Source organism: Nothoprocta perdicaria, unplaced genomic scaffold (genome assembly GCF_003342845.1).
Source record: "Nothoprocta perdicaria isolate Ctin4 unplaced genomic scaffold, notPer1 scaffold_129, whole genome shotgun sequence".
NCBI classification, from domain to species: domain Eukaryota; kingdom Metazoa; phylum Chordata; class Aves; order Tinamiformes; family Tinamidae; genus Nothoprocta; species Nothoprocta perdicaria.
Genome location: NW_020454416.1, coordinates 1,435,580 through 1,456,028, shown reverse-complemented (window position 1 = coordinate 1,456,028; position 20,449 = coordinate 1,435,580). Strand labels below are relative to the sequence as shown.

The 20,449-nt window shown below is 42.7% G+C and overlaps 1 protein-coding gene across 1 annotated transcript in view; it reads right to left on the bottom strand.

Moving 5' to 3' along the window:
- The window catches only part of LTK (leukocyte receptor tyrosine kinase), a 39,997-nt gene extending 25,882 nt beyond the window's left edge, over nucleotides 1-14,115 (bottom strand). Inside the window, exons 1-6 of the mRNA XM_026033455.1 lie at nucleotides 14,090-14,115; nucleotides 7,931-8,070; nucleotides 5,972-6,109; nucleotides 4,924-5,076; nucleotides 4,372-4,472; nucleotides 3,128-3,294 (exon numbers count right to left, since the gene is read on the bottom strand). Coding sequence (XP_025889240.1) covers nucleotides 3,128-3,294; nucleotides 4,372-4,472; nucleotides 4,924-5,076; nucleotides 5,972-6,109; nucleotides 7,931-8,069 — 698 coding nt within the window. The 5' untranslated portion in view covers nucleotide 8,070; nucleotides 14,090-14,115. The remainder of the gene's footprint in view (nucleotides 1-3,127; nucleotides 3,295-4,371; nucleotides 4,473-4,923; nucleotides 5,077-5,971; nucleotides 6,110-7,930; nucleotides 8,071-14,089) is intronic.
- Nucleotides 14,116-20,449: the final 6,334 nt, after the last annotated feature.

The window sequence follows — 20,449 nt, the reverse complement described above, 5'->3', positions numbered from 1 at the left end:
TCCTTGTTCAACTCCTAATAGTAGCGAGGGAGTTACAGGTGCAAAAACACAGCGATAAAGAATCCTCTCCCAGGAAGATGGCCAAAATAAAAACTGAGCAAAACAGTAACATCCTAGTAGAAAGGCATCTTAGACATGATTCTCAGTGAATGCATACAAGTGTAAAAACAGGTAGTACATATTTATTTTAGCTGAAGGCCAGGCCATTTTAAATTTTAGCTGTAACTCCCTGACATGACACCTTTCTGGGTGCTCTCATCTTTTTCAGTATGACCAGATGTTGGCTACTTATCTAGAAAGCCTGTCACGTATTCTGTGCACTGCTACCTTCTGAATTCACAAGGAGAAAAGAAAATGGGCTGAAGGGTCTCTTTTTTATGGATAGGACTGAACTGTGTTTGATTTAACTTCAGAAATAAACAGATGTCTGATGCCCAGTCCATTTAGACATTATTAAAAGCATATGGAGAGGACCTCTACTGCTGCCACTGGTGAAACTCAAATCAGGATTTATGGGAGATCAAGCAGTGACTTGACTAACATATTAATCACTCTGCCTAGAACAAGCTTGTCCAAAATTAGTGGCAAGAAAGTATGCATGTATATTCCACCCACCAGCCAAATGCTGGTCCAGATCCACAGCTGATGTAACGGGGCATAGCTGCTTTAAAATCCGTAGGGATAAGCTGCTTTTATTCCAACTCCAGAATAGCTCTTTATGCTTAAAAAGGAGTTCACACCTATGGGACTGGGCTCTGCGACTAACAGCATCTCTGCAGCACGAACTAGTGAGGGGCTCTGGATCACCCTGCTCTTTCAGCCATGGGGTAACTAGAGGAATTTGACCCTGGGGCCTTTTCCAACATAAACCTGCTTTCCTTATTAGCAGATTTAGCAAAACCTCTACATTTTCAGGCCTTGTGTATAACTCCATTGACACAAACCAGCACTTCCTCTGGTCATGTGATAGAACATGAAATCATAGCAGTAGGAGGTCAGAATTAAGGCACTTCTAGGATCCGCACAATGAATACAGCACCACAGTCTATCTCTTAATTAGACCCACATGTCACAGTCATCTTTTGTGCTTGGTCCCTAGAGCTGGAGTGGCAGGAGGGCCACAGCACTGCACTGCAAGGTGGATTTCTGCTTTAGTTCTGCAAGTGGGCGCTTGGGAATGACCCCCTCCAGCGCAGAGGAACAGACATCCCCTATTCTCTGAGCTCTGTATGTCTTCCCTTCCTTGTAGATTCAGAAAGAGGAGAGGAATTTGCCTGTTGAACCCTGTGCTGTGAAGCCAGAAGGGTTTCAAGTGTTCCTTTTAATTGAGTTCATTTTGCTAACACTAACATATTACATTCTCCACCTCTCTGGTCTTCTGCCTTCCTGATTTTCTTCTAATAGAGCCTGTTTTCCCTGTGAACTCAAGTGAATTAATTTGCCAGTTGACCCCAAAGGCAGTTTTCCAAGTAGCTAGATGCCCATCTGGGAGGGTGATCAGCTGTGTAATTTGTTTTCCATCTCCCCTCATTTAAGAAATAAACACACTAGATTTTGCCTCCTGCCAAAAAATACCTTAATCCCCTGCATGACCCCCTCCTCCTCCTACCTGCCAACACTTCTCTCCTTCTGGCCTCACAAATACATAAATGTCTTGCTACACTGACTATGTGGGTTGCAGTTCTTACCTCCTCCTTCTCCCAACCCTGTCCCCTCCCAACCATTTTGTTATTATCATCCCTTCAAGAAACATAGGGAGATTATGCCAAACTGTATTAAGTTTCTACACTAATGTTCAAAATCAGCCTCTGTTTACAGCTGCCTGCAACTTTGCCAAAATTGAACCAGTTTAGGCTGAACTTCCCTATTTTGGGTGACTGGGGTAGAATTTTTATAGCTAGCACATGTTTCACATGTTGAGAATGGGGCAATGCAGGGTTGCAGCATTTTGGTCATGCTGGAAAACGACGACAGTGTCTTAAGTATCCTCTGTGCTGTCAAGAATTGGGGTCAGGATCTGAAATTTGTGAGGAAGATGGTCTGTGACAGTGACATGCTTTTTGCCATCTCCACAAAAACTGATTACATTTTTAACCAGTTATCCTTAAAATTTTAAAATTCCTGACATTTCCACATGCTTAGAAGAACTTTTTAAATCCTATGAAGTCTTCTCTGCCCTGGTTATCCCCAAGCCTGGAACAGTACTTTCCATGGGAAATAAGCAGTACCTTCCATGGCTGTATACCTCTGAAATACGTCAGGTCCTGCTTCAGCTATATTAGAGCAGAGAAAGTGCCCTTCCAAATTTACAATTATATTTTTTATTCCCCAGCCCTTCTTCTTTTTGCTAACCTTATTAGGCATATCTTTTTCCATTTAGAATATTCACAAAATAGACTCTGAGGCTTGATCATCTTTTTGTTTGTTTGCTTGTTTGTTTGTTTGCTTGTTAGAAGTATCATGTGAGAGAGCCTCTCCTCAGGAGGAAGCAAAAAGCAGAATGGAGCACTTGAAAAATCACTTGTATCATGCAGAAAACCCAGCTGCCACCATTAGAGGCCTTGAGATCAACTGACACTAAGCAGGGGAGGAGAAATAGCTGATTAAAATAGACTCAGTGCAGATTATTGGAATCTTCAATATTTGGCTGGTTTTATACAGCCAACACCACTCCTTATTTTCACATCTGAGATGCTGACACACACTGTTCTGCAGGGCTGATTTGGGCCACAAGCTTTTGTTGGGAATGTTGTGTCAGTGATGTGGTAGCGGATGCTTTCCAATTGCCCAGGCTGCACTGACTAGCACAGACAGATGCACTGTCTTAACTGCAGTTCTTCTCCCACGGGTAAAAGGCTTCTAGGGTAGACACTTGTTATTTCCAGAACCTAAACACCAAGCCTGCAAGTGCAGACACATCTGTAGTCTTGCTGACTATGTGCATGTAGATGTGCACGTGTGAAACAAGGCTTCCTCAGCAAGCTGAATTACTGTGCTCCTCTATTTTCTTTTCTTTAGAAACGGTACTTGAAGAAGACAAGAATAAAAACAGTGCCTCACAAGGAAGACATTAAGAGCTTCCTAGACTTCCAGGAAAACTCCTCGATGCTGCCAGTGGGGGACTCACCGGTTCTGGAGCACTGGCATTGGTAAAGTGATGAGAAACCAGTGGTCACTCCAGCTCCCCGCTCTCTCCCACATCTGCAAGGTGTTTGGTGCTCCCTTTGTCTCTTCCCTGACAGAGAAGGAGATGGTACCATTGTAGCTGCCAAAAACATGCACTGAGAATTGGACCTGGAATAGAGGAAGAAGAGAAAAAAGAAGTTATCCTCTGATAAACGGGCAGTGGTGCTCTGGGCTACTCCCTCCCTGGGGATCTGAGATACCGAACATCTAATGCTGGGCTGCTCTGTTTAAACCTACATGCCACAAGTTCCCCCAGGGTTCATGGCTCATCACTGTTCCTGTTCCTAGAATAGAATTTTCTAGGTGGAGATGTGGACTGGCATTCACGTTGGAGAGCACATCTCCAGGCACTAATAACAGTATCCATTGTGGCAGTTGCCACCTAGGTGCGGGAGCACCAGTTTCCTTCCTATGTCCTTCAGGAACAACAGGCAGCAAAGCAAGCTTTACTGCAGAACCTCTTTATCACTGAATGCTTCTGTTAGTCACACATTTTAGAAAAACAATACCCAACACATTCTTCTTCAGAGTTCTCACCAGCTTAAAGTTTCATGGGAAAGGGTTTGAACCACAGCTCTAAGTTTCCCACTTAGTTTCCCAGCTCTTAGTTTCCCATGCAACCACCCAGGTCACATACAATCTCACTATGCCTAGTTGCCTTTCCCACTTGAAATTTCCTAAGTCTGTGAGTAAAAGTTGACATTCATCTAATCCTGGCAAGTCTGATGCCCCATTAACTTCATGCTCCTGTTCTCAGTGAAGCTCTCAAGTGCATTAACTGCCACTAACCTACAGTAGAATTTAGGAACAAAAGTCTTAAGAGCAGTTGTAAACAAAACTGAGTGGATGAACAGTCTAGGTGGCCAGCTCCCTTTCTTACAAAACCAAAGTCACCCCATACGGTGCAGGTGTGGGGGACCCTTCTGAGGAATGGTCAGTAGAGTTAGGCTAGGGAATTTACTATCATCTGTGAGCAGACTTGAGCTTCTTCCTTTCTCTTTCTAGGGCTGCAACTCGTGTTTCCTTTCTGGCATTCAACACTCAGCTAGCTGGGCAGCATGGTCAGTTCTGCTTTCCAGTGTTTTGTACAGCATGTAGAGGAACACGGAGCATGGCTGTATGATCTAGACAGTGCCCACAACCTGAGGAACAGCTCCACAGAACGCAAAGAGCAGAGTGATTTACCTGGTACTCTTCAGTGGCAATACTGGCTGGCAAACTGGTGCTGTGAGCCTTGGCCATACCACGGGTCTGATTGCTGTCTGCTCGCAGGTACAGGAAGTGGCCTACCAGCAAAAAAGTGAATCAGAAAAGACTGAGCAGAAAACACTTAAGTCTCAGGATATACTTATGTGTGAGGCTCTTGTTAATCTTTGAACCACTGGCAGTCTGAAAAGGTCTGCAAATAGCTCATAAGAGGGAGAGCGAGAAAAGAGGTATACATACAGACGGGAAATTCATAATGTAATTCTGTGTGAAAAGTGAAGACATCCTCATCTCCTTCAATTTTCTGTTAACTTTGGGTCCAAATTTGCTCTGTGTAAGGCTATGACTCATGATAAAAAGCTATCTTCGTTTACACTTCAAAATTGTTCTAGATACCAGGTGTTCATCGAAACTAAGGTTAATTTGGCAGTGGAGAGGCCAAGAACTTTAAATCAATTTTAAAAGCTAGGGCTGAGGGAATGATATATACACATATGCACACAAAATGAAAGAGCATTACGAGAAACATACCTCCAGTGGCTTGCAAGGCAGACCCTATAAAAGGAACTTCCTGAATCATTTTGGTGAAGCCCCTAATAGACCAGGTGGATGCTGAAGTGCCATTCAGTGTCCAGCCACAGGGACCTTCTTCAAAAGAGCAATGTGAGCCCTCTGGGAGGCTGTCTGCAAGGTATAACATGAAAAACTGAAGAAACAGAAGAAAACTGACTATGGAAGAAAACAAACAGCAGCAAATCAAAATTCATTGTGGTTCCATAAGTTATACAACTCATGTCATACGGTCTTTCAATGGCAAAATATTATCAGGTCTCATTTGTTCATTTCCATGGAGCCACTATCAAAAAGTCAACACTATTTGCAACTGGAAATATTGGAGAGAACCTGCAGGTTCTCTCTTTTTCTAGATACTAAAGAATCCCTCCCACAGGCGCAAGTATGGTAATCACTGCCACACATCTGTAAAGGCCCCTGCTCTACATGAAACTGCAGTCATCACAAGGGTTTTTTCTATATCCACTTAAAAGACTAACTACTGACTATTTTATATCTCTGCCACTATGCTTGTAACAAAGCTAAAAGATGCTTATTAACAAACTTCTGCTTAATCAGGCAATATCCATCATGATAGGCAACATGAGCTCGGAACTGGGATCCTGGAAGGAGGGATTTATGACTAATCATGTTGGAGGTGGCACCAGAATGATGATCAGTGCCATCACCTGCAGGCAGGTTCAGAAGGAATTCCTCAGCCAGTTGCAGATGTCTAAGTAAGGCTCTGCCTTTCTTTGAATCAGCAATGAATATGGAAAGCAACTCAGTACTGCAATATGGGGAAAAAAAAAAAAAAAAAAGCCAAAAGCCCCAAATCCATATTACCCTATAGAGGATGAATTTTCAAAGAGAAACTTGATATCCAATTTACATACATAAATTAATTCAGGAGATGAAAACCTGAATTCATCTAGAGATAGAATCAATTTAACCTTTTTTTCTTTATTCTAAATTAATACTGCTGGTGGGAGGAACATTTGCATGTAGTGGCATACTGCATACTCACCACACTTCCCTCCCTCCTTTTCTGTTGCAGGGCAGTCACTGACGAATTCACAGATTCGCAAATGGCTGACACAGCCTCCAAGCAGGCAGGGGAAGGCAGAGCCTTTGTCATATATAGAAAGACCTTGGTTTTCTTTATCTGAAGACAGAAAAAAATGAAAAAGCCCAGAGGTGAGGTGGTGACAGAATGTCTAAAGCAGGCTTTTGTCTGCATGAGTCTTCAGCCCTTGCTGTATGACCTCAGAAGGTATTTTTGGGAAAGTATTTAAGGTAAGTGATCCTTACCTTGACTATTTACCACAGAGTTTTCTCCTCAGCATGAGTGCCTGCAGATTGCCTCAGCTTTCACGAGACCAAATTTATTGCCCATTTCTTTCTCTCACCCACTGTTTTCTGCTGTCTTTATACGTACAGCTTCTTCCTGGCTAAAAACTCAATGGTCTTCGGCCCTGGGATGCTCTTCAGTTCTGCTCTGCACACACCTGGGCTGCCAGGACACGCTGCATGCCACTCTGCTGCAGGAGGCAGACTCTCTGCTCTGGCCCCAACACACATAATTATTATGTCCTGCTGAGAGTCAGGAATAACCAACACCTGTGCTGCTGGCATATTTCTATCCTGGCTTATGGGCCCTCATTAGCCCAGTCAGCTGTACTCCAGCAAATGCTGCCCAGGTACTCAGCAGCTGCTTTGTACACTATTTATAAATCTTGTATTTCTTGAAATCATCACTCCTAATGGACCTGGCCTTTCTTGGATCTGTGCATGGACAATGAACATGCCCAGGACTCCTAGACCTGAGACCCATTAGCTGAGCTTTGCAATGAAGATCCACTGGGACTTAAACCAGTTCCATCAGGAAGAGAAAAGGACACATCTGCGGGAAGCCATGAACTTGGTCTGGGATAGTATCTTCCCATGACACTTCGTTGTATTGCTTACATGCATCATCCTAATCAGGCACAGTTTGGGAGCAGTATTTCAAGTTGTATACAAGCATATACAGATATAGAGCATTTCAAGCTGTATATCTGCAACTGTCAAAAAGATTGCATTAAAAATATACCATCTGTTAAAAAGATTGATGACTACAATAAAACTAAATCTCTAATATGGTCAAAAATGGTATCATGATGCATTATAAAACAACTCTGTGAAACCACTATCAGATATATTTACATGCAAGGCTTTGCTACACTGTCTGCAAAACAGAAGCAACAGGATTATCTTAATGCATGAAAACCAGGAAGTAAAGGAGATTATGTCTTTAACCTGCAGGCTGCCTGTGCCAAGAGACTTCCAAGAAGCCTAAATGACCTCAGCAGGCTTCTGAAGAGGTAATGAGCACTGTTTGCATGGCTGAAAATGCCAGGTAAAGTTGAACATTTCCAAGATGAGCACTCAGTACTTCGGTGAAAATAATTACATTCTAATCACTCTCAATTTAGACAGAAGTTCTTGGTCGGGCAGCAACAAGCAGATCCCAGAGAATACAGACCAGTGCTTCTCTTTATAGCTCTGGACTGTGGCACCACAGTATATAAAATGCTTTCGTGGCACTGGGAAGCATTTTGTTCTTACTTAAGAAATAAAAATATCAAAATAATCTAGACAAATACTTTTTTCCATCCTGTTGCTGGATGCACTGCAAACTGTTGTTTTCTCATGCAAAAATTATGCAAAACAAATCTGAAAAGCAGAGTAAATTACTGATATAAATTTTATAATTCTGAACTTCCACCCTGCCTTCAGATCCATGTGCCTGTGTTTGCATACATAATACCCATGCAAATACGACCCTTGATAGGCAAAGCACTGCCAGAAACGCTGGGCGTAATTCAGCTATTATTTACCTCCCATCCAATTTACTCCCAGATCAGAGTCATCAGTGTTGATGAAGATGATGCTCACTTTCTTTTGACTGAATTTGGTTATTGCCAACCTGACTTTTGGAACATACCATGATAGCAATTCCTGAGCTGCAAGGAGCCCACTGCCAACAGTCCAGCCTCTTGTGCCCCACAGTTTGAATACAGCAAAGTGATTTTAAAAGGTCTTTCTATTCGTCCAATTTGGGCCATCAGTGGTTTCCATTTCATCCTAGAAGACAACAAAGAGCTGTAAGACACGTGCAGAGCACAGCGGAATCCGCGGAGTCCCTGGGTTAAAGATTGGGTGGACTGCACCAAGTAGAAGTGACAGCATTCCTATGGGGACAGGCTGAGGGACACGAACTCCAACTCAACAGCTCACAGAAAATATGTCATGTTCAGCCTGACAAAGTTCATACTGAGTTTTCTCTGCTCTTGATGATGAAAACAATCATTTCCAAGGATTCCCAGGTTAAAATGGTGCTGAAATTATCACCAGTTTCAGACAATTTCCCCTCTCCCAATAGCGCCTTCCACATATATGGCTGTGTTCTCTTTGCTCATGCAAGACAAAACAAGTAGTGGCACAAACCTCCATCTCCTCAAGCAAACACTGATATTTTATGTTCTGGAAGCAGCAGTCACTAAATGTCTGGCCACAAAGGGTGCATTAGTTTAAAAAGGAAGTACGGCCACAGAAAGCAGGGAAGAGAAGTGGCGTTCAAGAAAATATGAATTGCTCTGGGAACTTACATTTCTCCATAGAACAAATGCCATAATGTCTAGAAACAAGACATTTTTAAACTGTGCAACACTTGTGGCAATTCAGAGAAAGATGGTCCCATGCATTCTAATTTTAAAGACAGACAAGCATCAGATGCTATAGGAATTATTAAAGCACCTCACTCAAATTGGTTTGACAGGTGTCAGGACATCCAGATTTCATTAAAAAAAAATCCCACAGAATTACTGACAATATTTTTTTTTTAGAACTGTCCTTCCTTCTCCTGCTAGCAGGACAGTAAAAGGCAGCTGACAGTGTATGTGATTGTTTTGTAAGGGGGGGGGGGCTGTAGGAAGGATAGGAGCAGAGGAATCCCTGCTCTGAACTCTCTTCTGAAAAAGATGCCTGGTAGAGAGGAATCTATCTGAATCCCAAACGTTTTGGATTTTGCTGCTGCCACCCTGGACAAGGGACTCGGCCAATGCCAGTGGGGTGAGAAGGAGACAGTAGCTGCTGCCAGGAGGCCAGACCACAGGGTCAAGATATGTCACTGTGGTTCTGCTCCTAGTAGGGCTTTGTCATTTGGGAAATGCCTTCAGCTGCCGTTGAATGGCCATGTTTTCTTCTCTAGCACCACAAAGAGATGAGAAGGCAACTCCTGGAGCATAAATGGATGTCTCCTGGACATGATGGGAAAACCACAGACTACCTTATCTGCCACTCGCCAAGAAAATAAAGATGACTTGCATCATTCATCACCCCCTCCACTTCTGCTTGCAATCGATTATCCAGCTAATTCATTCTTCCTGCCACAAACCATATTTCCTTCTCTGGTGAGTTTGTCACTATCTGTTCCCAGGCCTTCCCCCCATCTTACACCTTCAGTCTTATGCACAAGCCTCCCCCTCACACCATAGACTCAGCTGGAGTTGATCCATCTCTCATCAAGATGACCCTATTTCTCATGCTTCCTGTCCCATCGCAATATATTCAATATTGCGGTATAATTTAATTCAGCTTCAGAAATCCTCACCCTAAGCCACACCTACATTAGCCCTGCTATCCAGCAAAGCAGAACTGCTTTACTTCCATTCCTTGCAGCACTGAGTCTCTTACAAACACACTCTGTCCTGCTGTGGCACTACATCAAGAAGTGGTCAGCACTGCCCCCCGTCCCTACACATCTGCAACACTACCCAGCTTTGCATCCCGCTGGCCACAGAAATCCACTGGCCTTAATCAGGCCGGTCCAATGAACCACTGAGTAATGGGCTGCCTTTCAAGAGTCTTTTTGGAGTACTGAGTAAGGGACTGCTGGACTGTGCAAGCACTGAGACGCAGCTCTACCAGCTCCACCAAGGTACTACCTAACCTGCAGCTGAGACCTCCCTGCGTGGCCAACGCTATCGCAGCCCTGAGGGCAGGGGCCTCTAGGGCTCAGCCTCCGACTGCAGCCTCTGCGAGATTTTATGGTAGGGGCCCAAGGGATTACTGCCCCACGGCTGCCAGCAGTGACCTGTTTAGCTGCTTTGTATTACTCCTACACGATTTATGAGCCACATATTTTGGTGTTTCCAACCTGTATATCAAAATAAATGAAAACCATTGGCAGTCTATGTCCATATAGCAGCCTCTGAAACATCACAGCTGAGAAAGAGACACACTGTCCGTGATGCTACCTCTGTGGGGAAAACTGTGGCTTCTGGTAGAAGAGAGTGGCCAGTGTCTTAAACTACCATATGTACAAGCTGGCAGCTCTTTAGCCCTTCTGAGCCCAAGCCCTTAGGCCCCACTAAACATTTCAGGACTGTGCTGAAGGAGCTCTAATACTGAAATTTAACTCTATTTATCCCACCAAAGGAAAGTCTGGCAGGCATCCAGAGTCCACCAGAATGACAAGTAGCTTTGCATGATGTACAATACTTTGGCATACAGATTCTCACAACCAGCCAGGTATTTCCTCTCAGAGATACTCTCCGAACTATGGCCCAACTGCAGCAAGTTTTCTAATGAAGTAAATAATGCATCCTCTTTGCTTGTTCCCAGTATCCAAACTGAGGCTGGACACAGCCAATTTAATTTTCTTAATGGAATCAGGAACGAAGCCCATTGTCGATCCAGCAGAAGATGGATCATTGTAGCAGGCTTTCAGATAAGCACGGCTTGGCAATACCTTTACTATTGATTTTATGTCAAGTCAGAGCTCAATTAATGAGGTAATATTACTCTTCTAAATTCAGATGTTAAAATTGCTCTGGATGTATGACGAGGCTGCCAGAGTCTGACATCATTATGAGAAATTCGTAAGGATGGAAAGGAGTTGCAAGCAACTCGATGCTTAATGCAAAAGAATTCAAGATTCATTGTACAAACCTGTGGTTTTAACTTCTCATTTTTTTTTCAATGTTAGCCTCTCAATCTCCTCTGCTAAATAAATCCCTCTCTCCTCCCTACTAATCTTTCCCGTGCAATGCCTTTCCATCTTGAATAAAGGGAAGTGACTATGAATTTCACAAAAGGCTATTTTAATATCAACAATTTCTTCTTTAAAAGTTCAATAACTCAGAGCAGGAAAGTTGAGCTTTTTTTGAGTTAGGGGAATTCACTGCACAGGTTATTGCAGAAAGGTATGTTAAATGATTGTAGGCTCAGCTGGTGATATACACATTCAAAGAGATTAATTTTTATATGTATAAATAGTTGTTTGTGCCAACATGCAGTTCTGGCCTCTGCACATAAAACCAAAGAGACCAGGGAGATGAGCATGGGCCTCCCCATCTGGCCCTTACCAACCTGTTGAGAGTCAAGCTCTCTCCTCCTATGCCCAGCACATTTTGGGTGCACTTTCAACAGAAGCACGAGGGGCAGTAATCCATACTCCCAGAGCAGCATTCAAAATGCTAGTTTTATGTACCAGCTAGGCAGCTTCCCGTTTTCCAGCTATGCTGTTTAATCAAAGTAGCTGTGCTCACTGGTGTCACCACGTATTAGGCATTTGCTGAGGACGCTTGCCAGAGCACTCTTTTTCAAAGGCGTATGTACTAGGACACCTGATTTATTAATCCCAAACCACTTAAGGCCTTTCTAGATGTTCAGACCAGCTATACAGTAACGCTTCCATGTATTATCCACAGCAGAAATTAAATAAGTCTCGTGGAGAGTAACAACCAGACTGGAGAGCTGAGAGGAAGTCTCAAAGACAGCAAGTTTCTGCAAGTCTCACATTTTAATGCACCCACATCCCTGCAGCTGGCTAAGCGATCACCCAGGCACGAACCTAGCCTTGAATTTGTTGCTTTTGGATGAGACCACCGTGGCCAATGTCATATAGGTAAGAAGGCAAACTGAACAAAATAAGCCTGGCTTAGCGAATGGCAGATAACCTCTGCCATTATCCCTCTGGCAAAGGCTATCCCTGCCCCAAACGATGCTATTTTCATTGGAATGTGTGCATTTATAGTCATAAGAAACAAACTTCTTCCTGAAATAATTGTGGCCAACAACAAACAATAGGATATGAAACCATCCAGAACTAAAGCATATAGGACCTGGAAGAATTTTCATCTGTGACTGACTGGTTTTGGTTCTGTGTAGTAAAGAGGGGAAAAGGTGGCATAAGCAAAACAGTTAAGACGACAACTGCCATGGCCTGAGCAAGCATCATAACTGTAATCCTGAAAAAGCGAAGACAACTTTCTGAGCCAAGTACCACATGAAAAAGGCTTGGACTTTTAAGCAAAGCTACAAGCTGCTGATGTTCGATGTGTCTGAGATCATGGGAAACAATATTATATATTCTTTGTAAATATACAGAATTCTGGAAATCTCACTGCCTCAGCAGTTTTCTCTCTAATGGCAGTAACTCAAAAAACTCACACTAGGGGGGCTAAGTAATAACAACAAAATAGTACATATTTGTCCTACTTGTGCTGAGGATTCACTGCTTGGAGGATCAGCTGCTTCTGCCTTAGGGTGTGTTTAAAAAGTCTGTATGAGAAAACAAGTGGCAGCTTCTACACTACAGATTTGATGATCAATCCTAGCTGTCAGTGATGCGGACAGGAGAGTACCTTTCTCTCATGACACATATCTAAGCTTTTGCAAACTGTGTGGCTAATGCATTCTGAAGGATGGGACAAGATCTGGAGAAGTCTCCGGGCTTATCAGTGCCTCTGGGCTTATCAGTGCTTCATTTGGTCCACTAAGAAAAGGTAACAACATCTATGCCTACTTCCAGTAGAGCTAAATCCATTCTAATGTATCTAAATGCCACCAAGCTTAAAGAAACATGATCTTAATTTCGTGTAGAACTGTTTGATAGTGCTCAAATAAGCTGCTAAGCAACATCTAGGATTCCTTCTAGAGACACTGCAGTGATGGTGCCTGTTACAGGCAGGTAGGTACAACCGGTGGATATTAGACATGGGAATGGAGCTGTGAGCTTAGCTGCTTATGCCAGCATAAGCTGGTCAAAACTGAAAGCACCAAGGTGGCAAGTAGAAATTGACCCCCTGAAAAAGCCTCAAAAATCCTTATGAAATTGGCCGGAAGGGGGAAAAAGCCAGGAAGGAAGTGAGCAACAGCTAGAAGCAGGAGAGAAGTGGATATAAAAGGAAATAAATAAGTTCCTGCAGTCAAACTCTGCTATCTTTGGCTGACCAGGAGTCTTGGCTACGCATCTCCATGGCAGCCTGAGGGATGCCAAGAAATTCAAAGCAAACAAGAACTGGGATCTGTTGCTTAAATTCGCCATGGGAGTCAGTCAGGTGATGGAAACAAAAAGCCTTGTTGTGTGCCTGACGCAGGTTCTTGCAAGGGAGATTGCTGCAAAGGGAAAACAAGCACACAGAAAATGGCAAAGAAGCTGCCAGGTAGATTTTTCTCTTTCTTTTCCTGTTGTAAGTCATTTCCTTTGCCCACTTCTCTCCTCACTGCCGTGTGCTACAGGCAGGAATCAGAAAGTGAAACATGGAGGTACTCAAAAGAGAAAAAAAACGCAGGACAGATTTAGAGTTGTTGCATTTATTTTTGTCTCCCCTTCTTCCTGCTTCTGGCCTCTGTTCATCCCTTCCTTGAGCTCTACAAAAGAATGTTCCCGAACTTTGAAGACATTAGGAGAAGAAATTCACCAGAGATAAAATTAATCCTACCTCAAAATGAGAAATGGGACCCTTGTAACTTTGACATCACACACTAAATTCTTAGAGCAATCACCCATTTGCCAAGGCAGTCTTTGGGCTGAGTGCATTTTAGACCCGTAATCCCAGCATCAGTGAGAGTGTCAATCACTCTTGACCTCGCCTAATCTGAGCGATGAAGAATGACTCCTAATCAAATGTCTGCTTTGTGAAGGGGACACACAAAATCCAACCCTGCTATAGACCTCCTGTTAGGGAATTCAGTTCTGATAGTCCTACCTTCTTTTTTTCTGGTGTAATAGAAGCAATGATCTCAAGAAAGGAGAAAATATGGATAAACAGTACCCTGCAGTTTGAACTAAACATGTGCAAATTGATTGTCTTACCCATAATCATCCTCATGGCCAGCTCTTAGAGGAATTATTGTAGTTCTGTTTGTTTCCACATATCTGACTTGAACTGTGAACCTCTGGAGGACATGAACAGCATCCTGTGAATATATGGCCAATTCCAGCAAGCAAGAGTCCAAGCTCCCAGGCAGGACAGGGCTATGTAGGCTGAACTCACATCTGTCTGGGAGCCTACTGGTGTTTAAGAGGAAAATGTCCCCTGTGAGAGAAAGAAAATAATAAATAGAGACACAGCCAGTGTGGATGGAAGAAAGATTATAAAAGGAATATAGGAAAATGGTTAGGATTGGGTTGAAGAAAGAAATCGAAAAGAGAGGAACATGCAGAAAAAGTAAAAATAACAGAAAGAATTTAAAAAAGAATAAAATAAAAATGAAGGAAATCTGAAGTGATAAGTGTTGAGTGATGGAAGGAATAAGGAGAAAAACAAATAAACAAACAAAAACCAGAGTGAAGGCACATCCAGCAAAACAAATGCCAAAGATTGCAAGTCAGACTGCAAACTTGAGGGCGTAAGGGACCAGCCCTCTCTTGTAACACATTGAGATTCCTAAAAAAATACCCAGTCTCTGCAGGAAAAAGTACCATATGCTAAAATAGATACAAAAGCATAAGGTTCTGGCTGTCTGTGTGGTGCATAACACACCCAACACAGGTTCTTAGTGATTGATTCTCCTGGGCACAGACACTGCATGGATGGGTCCTGTACCAGAAGCAGCCTGTGTCAGTGTTGTCACTGACACACCACAGACTCTTGTTGCCACTCCCTTCCCCAAAGGGCTATTGCAGAGGCTGGGAGAAAGCAGATGTCCTTTCCAGGGAGGGAACCATAACTCGCCTACCTTCCACGTCTCCGCTAGAGGAGCTGTTCTCCAGAAGCAGCTGCTGCCCCTCCTGAGACATCAGGACAGCAGCTGAAGATAACACCCAGTCTGGTCTTCCAAAACCATCTGCAGACATCACCCAGGAGCAGCTTGAGCCGAGGATGCATGAGGTGTCTGTTACGAGAAACCAAATGTTTCAATGGGTGCTGCCTTGTGCAGGTCAAAGATTAGGGTCAGACTGGGACATGAATGATGGGATTTACGGTGTATAGGGCCAATTTTTCCAAAAATGGAAGAGTTTAAAAAAAAAAGTCTTGTACAATAACAGAGAGTCTCAATCAGGCTGTTGAAGAAATGTTTAGAAAGAAAAATAACTCTGTAAAATCTCAGCAGGTGCAAATCAGCATCCTCCCACCAGTGCTACATGAATTTACATTAGTAGAAGATCTGGCCCACATGTACATAAAATCCCGAGTTACTCCCAGTGCAGCGGCATTCATACTGAAACTGTATGGATTTAGCATTTTAGCAGAGAGGAAGAAGGAGAAGTCTGAAGTTAACTCTCTCTCAGTAATAGGAAGAGCTCAAAAGGGTCTCGAGCAGAACAACCAAGCCAGGCAAGCTTTATTTATTTTTTTAGTAGCTTTTAGAGTAGACAAGAATGTCCTGCTAACTAACTCCAGAGTCCATTCACAGCACAGAGAACAGCAGATCATCCTGGCCAGAATTTTTTATAATCAGTGTATTATGAACCAGACAAAAAGTAATTCACTGTTCTCTCATCAATCTAATATTAGCTCCCTGAAGGGATATTACCTTCACAAAGCTCTCCCACATAGAATAGGGCTGAATACATATGGTAGACTGATATTAATTTGTGTGATATTTATTTTCAGTAGTAATAATAATATCACAGTAATAACTGGAGGACCCTCAGGCCACAGGCAGGAATAGTAAGAGACTAAACATTCCTATTTGTGATCCTGACATTCACAGGATATTCAGACCTTGCTAACTTGAATCAGCTCAGTGTTTTCCCTTTGGTAGGGCACAGGTCTAAGGAATAGAATTAAGATCAGTGATACACAGCCAGGGCAGGTGGCTGCACAGGCAACAGAGGTAGGGCAAAATTCAAAGCATAAAAACCTCCAGGAGATTGGCCATACTTGGGCTAATATTCCACTGAAAAATGTAATGGAAGTTCCCTTTCAGTCAAAGGGAAAAACATGCCTTTCCAGTGCTGTAGATAAGTTGTCCTAGTTTTTGAAGTTAATTGCAACTACATTTAAAAAATATATATACGTATCATTCAGTGTGCAGAGGTAAGAGAAACACAGGACATGTGGGCTTGCACAGCACTGCGTTTTGGGACAGGCTGCAACTCGGGCCTCAACTCACGTCCTCCTCCAACTGCAGCCATGCAGCATGGCCTGCTTGAGATGGAGGTTGTTGCCTCTCTCAGAGCCATCACCACCTTAGTTTTCTTCCCAGACTGTCTCTTCAAACTGATACGGTTAGCGAGGGTCTATGAACCCTTCAGGTCTCCATTCCCAAAGAGACACCGCAAGCAGCAGCACTGACAAAGGGGGACTAGGATAACGGCAGCTTCCAGCAGGCCGTGGGCACGAGGACAGGAGCAATTCCCCCCGCGCAGCGGGGCCAGGCGCAAGACGTCTGTGCGCAGCTTCTGCCTGTGCTTTGACCATCCAGTGAAACAGCTCTCAATAGCAGCTCGAAAACTCCACGATGATATGAGACAGAGCAGAAAAGCAAAGACTTAAAATAGACCTGTTGTGCTGCTTTCAATTCTTTAAAGTTTGATAACTCAGTACCCATAGACTTTCTTTCAATAATATTTGTATTGGGTAAAATTTATTAGGTCATAAAACCCAGGAAAGAATTACTCACATGGTAGTATGACAGTCTAAGAAAGCAAAGTGAGAGTTTGAGAAGGAAAAAAGTCCTTTTTAAAAAGAGCTTTACCTGAAGCTAATATTTATGACAAAGTTATTTCCTAAGTCTTACTAACACCTTCACTTGCTGTAGGAAAAAAATGTAGCAATGCAGACTTAATCCTTGGAATGTGCCTTGCACCACAAGGCACGACACACTGTGCTGCTTTGTTACCCAGCCCAGATAAGTGGTCACGCTGTTCTCCTTCAAAAGCACCTAGCTCCTGTACTCCCCAGGCTGCTGCAGCCCAGGGCCAGAGGGGATCTGAATGGCTCAAAGAAGAGTCTAAAACACCAGGGAAGCTGCTGGCATCTGCTGCGAAAAAGCAAAGCCTCAGAGCTTTCCGGCAAGGGGGTGCATTGCGTTGTGAAGGAAACATCCATCAAGTCGCCGTTTAGGGTAAATGAACAAGAAGAGCAGAGCACATTCATGGTCATAATGTAACAGAACACTGAAAGTTGCAAGCTCTAATACTGCTGTGCACATTTAGCTATCAGATGCCTCATATCCAGCTTTGCTTAGCACAAGTGAATCTGCGTAACTTTAATGGGAAGTCCCTGAAAGTCAAAATATGACAGAAGTCACATTTCCCTCTACCACTCCAATCAAAGGAGATACCTCCAGATGTTATAAAAATGCTCTAAAGAAGCTTAGATGGAAAAAATCCAAGGAACATTTGCAGGTCAAGTCAGAAGGGAAGTTCACATTTTAAAGAACTGGATGCTACCTGCAAGACGCAGCTGTGGGCAATTTTGGCCTGGCAAGGCTAGGTCAGCTTGCTGCCTCCCGTGCTGAAAGGCTCTGCCTTTTCCAGCATGCACGGCCCCATCGTCCACCAAGTGTCAGGGGCTGCTTCATGCCCTGCGTTTCCACACCAAAATGATGAATGGCAACTGACTCATTTATCTTAGGCCTTTATAAAGTTGGGTTTTATTTTCAATAATATTCTGGCACTACAGTAAGATCCTTCTTATCTTGCAAGGATTTGGTCCAGTTCATTGGGCTTTTACAATGCCTAAAAAGAGAAAATTCCATTTACATTTGCAAATAACTTCAGCAGCTTATATTGCTGGAAAGCAACCCCATTAATCAGATTTTGCTTCAGGAACTCTCTATGCCCCAATCTGTTTTGTTTTCACTGTGCTGATATTAGCAGTAGGAAGAGTATTGGTGATACCTGATCTGGAAGGTTGATCTGACGACATCAAGTCATTTCTTATCTCAGAGAGGTCATGAGGTGTATCTGGCGCAGCAGAATTTTCTTTATGTGATGCAAAGCAGGAGACAACTGTAACAACAAAAAAAGAAACACACGGGAATTTTCATGTTTCTGTAGAAATCTCTGCTCGTATGTTGTTAAATATTAACATGTTTTCAGTAAATTTCATGTTATATTACAACTGCCTCATTACACCATTCTCCCAAGGGTGCTTCAAAATAGGCCTACCAGAAACTAGTGACTACAACAAAATGTTTTACTTACTAATATGAACTTCACCATGCTTTTTTCACTCCCATTTTTTATCACCATATAACCCATAAAGAGACTCTGTATATTACAGCTGTGCAATAGAGCGATGGTTCCTCTAAACCGTAGGCACATAACTGCCTGTCAACACCACACCTTTTGCTCTAGAAATATGTGTAGGAGAAAAATGCAGCTTTGGAGCCCAATGCATGCAAAAGGAAGAGATGGTCTAACTCAGTTTCTTCCAAAGTCACAAATGCTCTTTTATGGCTCACATCCTAAGATTTACTTGTTATTCAAAGCAAAACAAATTTACAAAAAGTATTATTCACTGTGGTATTTCTGGCAGTTAAATATTCAGTACTTTGATTTGTCTTTGGAACACTTCATACCAACAAGAGCATTTTTTTATTTTGCTTTGTGCATACAAAAATAGGTAAATCCCCCAAGAGTGTGCAGTCATCAGTATTCAAGCTCTTGCTCGTCTTTTGTTTTCTAGAATCATAAGCAGATTCTGTTGACCAGAAAAAAATACTTTTTTTCAGAAACTGTTTAAAAAGAGATTCAGAACCAGATGCTTTCAAACCTCAGTTGTGTGAATTACGAATCTAGCCTTATAAAAACAAGACATATCAGAGGAGATTGAACCACATGAATTATGGTTCAATTGTGGTTGAGTCCGGGAATGTGTGTACATGTCATTGATCAGAGATAAGATATTCTCAACAGAACCAATTTGAAGTGGTATTATGAAAACACACAGAAGGTTTGGAAACAGACAAAACCAAAACTTTCCAACATATGTTCAGCTTTCTCAAATTTATGACTACACTTGCAGACTACTACAACCATTTGCATTTTAATGTTCATGAAAACGTGCATCACATGGTGAACAAAATACGAGAAAGCTCTGCTCTTCTTGCTACGAGAAAGCTCTGCTCTTTCATCCTTTCCACAGGACTAATGCAGCCTTCGGTTTGCATGAGGTACCAAGGACAGGGTGACTTTAGACCAAAACAGCTATCAACCTGCAGGAGATACACACTGTACTGATGCTACACCTGGAATGTCTATGGGAGAGCTCTATGTTTAAGATATGCAAAGACTGAAAATTCTTTTGATTGCTGGCAAAACTGATGCTGTGCTGTATGGAAGGGGTTACACTGAGACGGGTCTATTAAGGAAGGTAGATTCAATAACAGGAAGAAATTCTCTAAAATAACGTGAATTCTCATTTGATGCTTAGATGCTCGAATTTGTCAAGGTTTGCTGTACAAAAAGGTTACAGAGGACCCATTTCACAGAACTGTCAGAAAACTGTCGCATATTGCAACTGAATCTATTTTGCCAAATTAAAAACCTGCCGTGCAAAGAGAACACGATCTCCTGGCAACTTGTGCCTGCCCCTCCTAGCTCACGTTCTGCCTCTTTTGAGGCGTTGCTCACTTCGGCATCTCCCAAGCTTTGCTAAGCGCTAGGCAGCTTCAGGATTTACTTCCCTCAGGGCTTTCTCTCGAGTCTGTTCCACCCACTCAGCTACTCATATGTTCCAGGCTGCTTGCATATTTTGAAATTAGCTTGAGTATCATGGGACCTACAATCTATAGTACAGTCACAGCAGAAAATCTGCTAGATATTCTTCTTAACAATATTTCATTTACCTGAACTCCACTCTCACTTACATATACATCTTTGCATCTTCCTCCTCTTTCTTGTTAGCAAACACAACTTCCAGTGGCAGACCATTAAGAGTACAAGCTAACAGTACATGAGACAGATTTATTGCTTCAGCAATAAATGACAGAAATCCAATCAATCTTAGAGATGGCTGTGATGATCAAGGTTCAAAAGTTAAAATAAGTCACTATAAAGTTTGCAGGTCTAGTATTCAGATACATTAAAACATAGGTACTGCTTTGACAAGAAGAGCTCTGCATAAAACCTGGTCTGCTAATTACATTATCCACTATGCTGACACTCTGCAACATCCCATTCAATGCTGGCAAAATCCAAAAGGGCTCAGTCAAACAACCCTGGTAACAACCCTGTTCACCAGCTCTGGGAAGATGCCTCTTACTGAGCTTTTTAGAG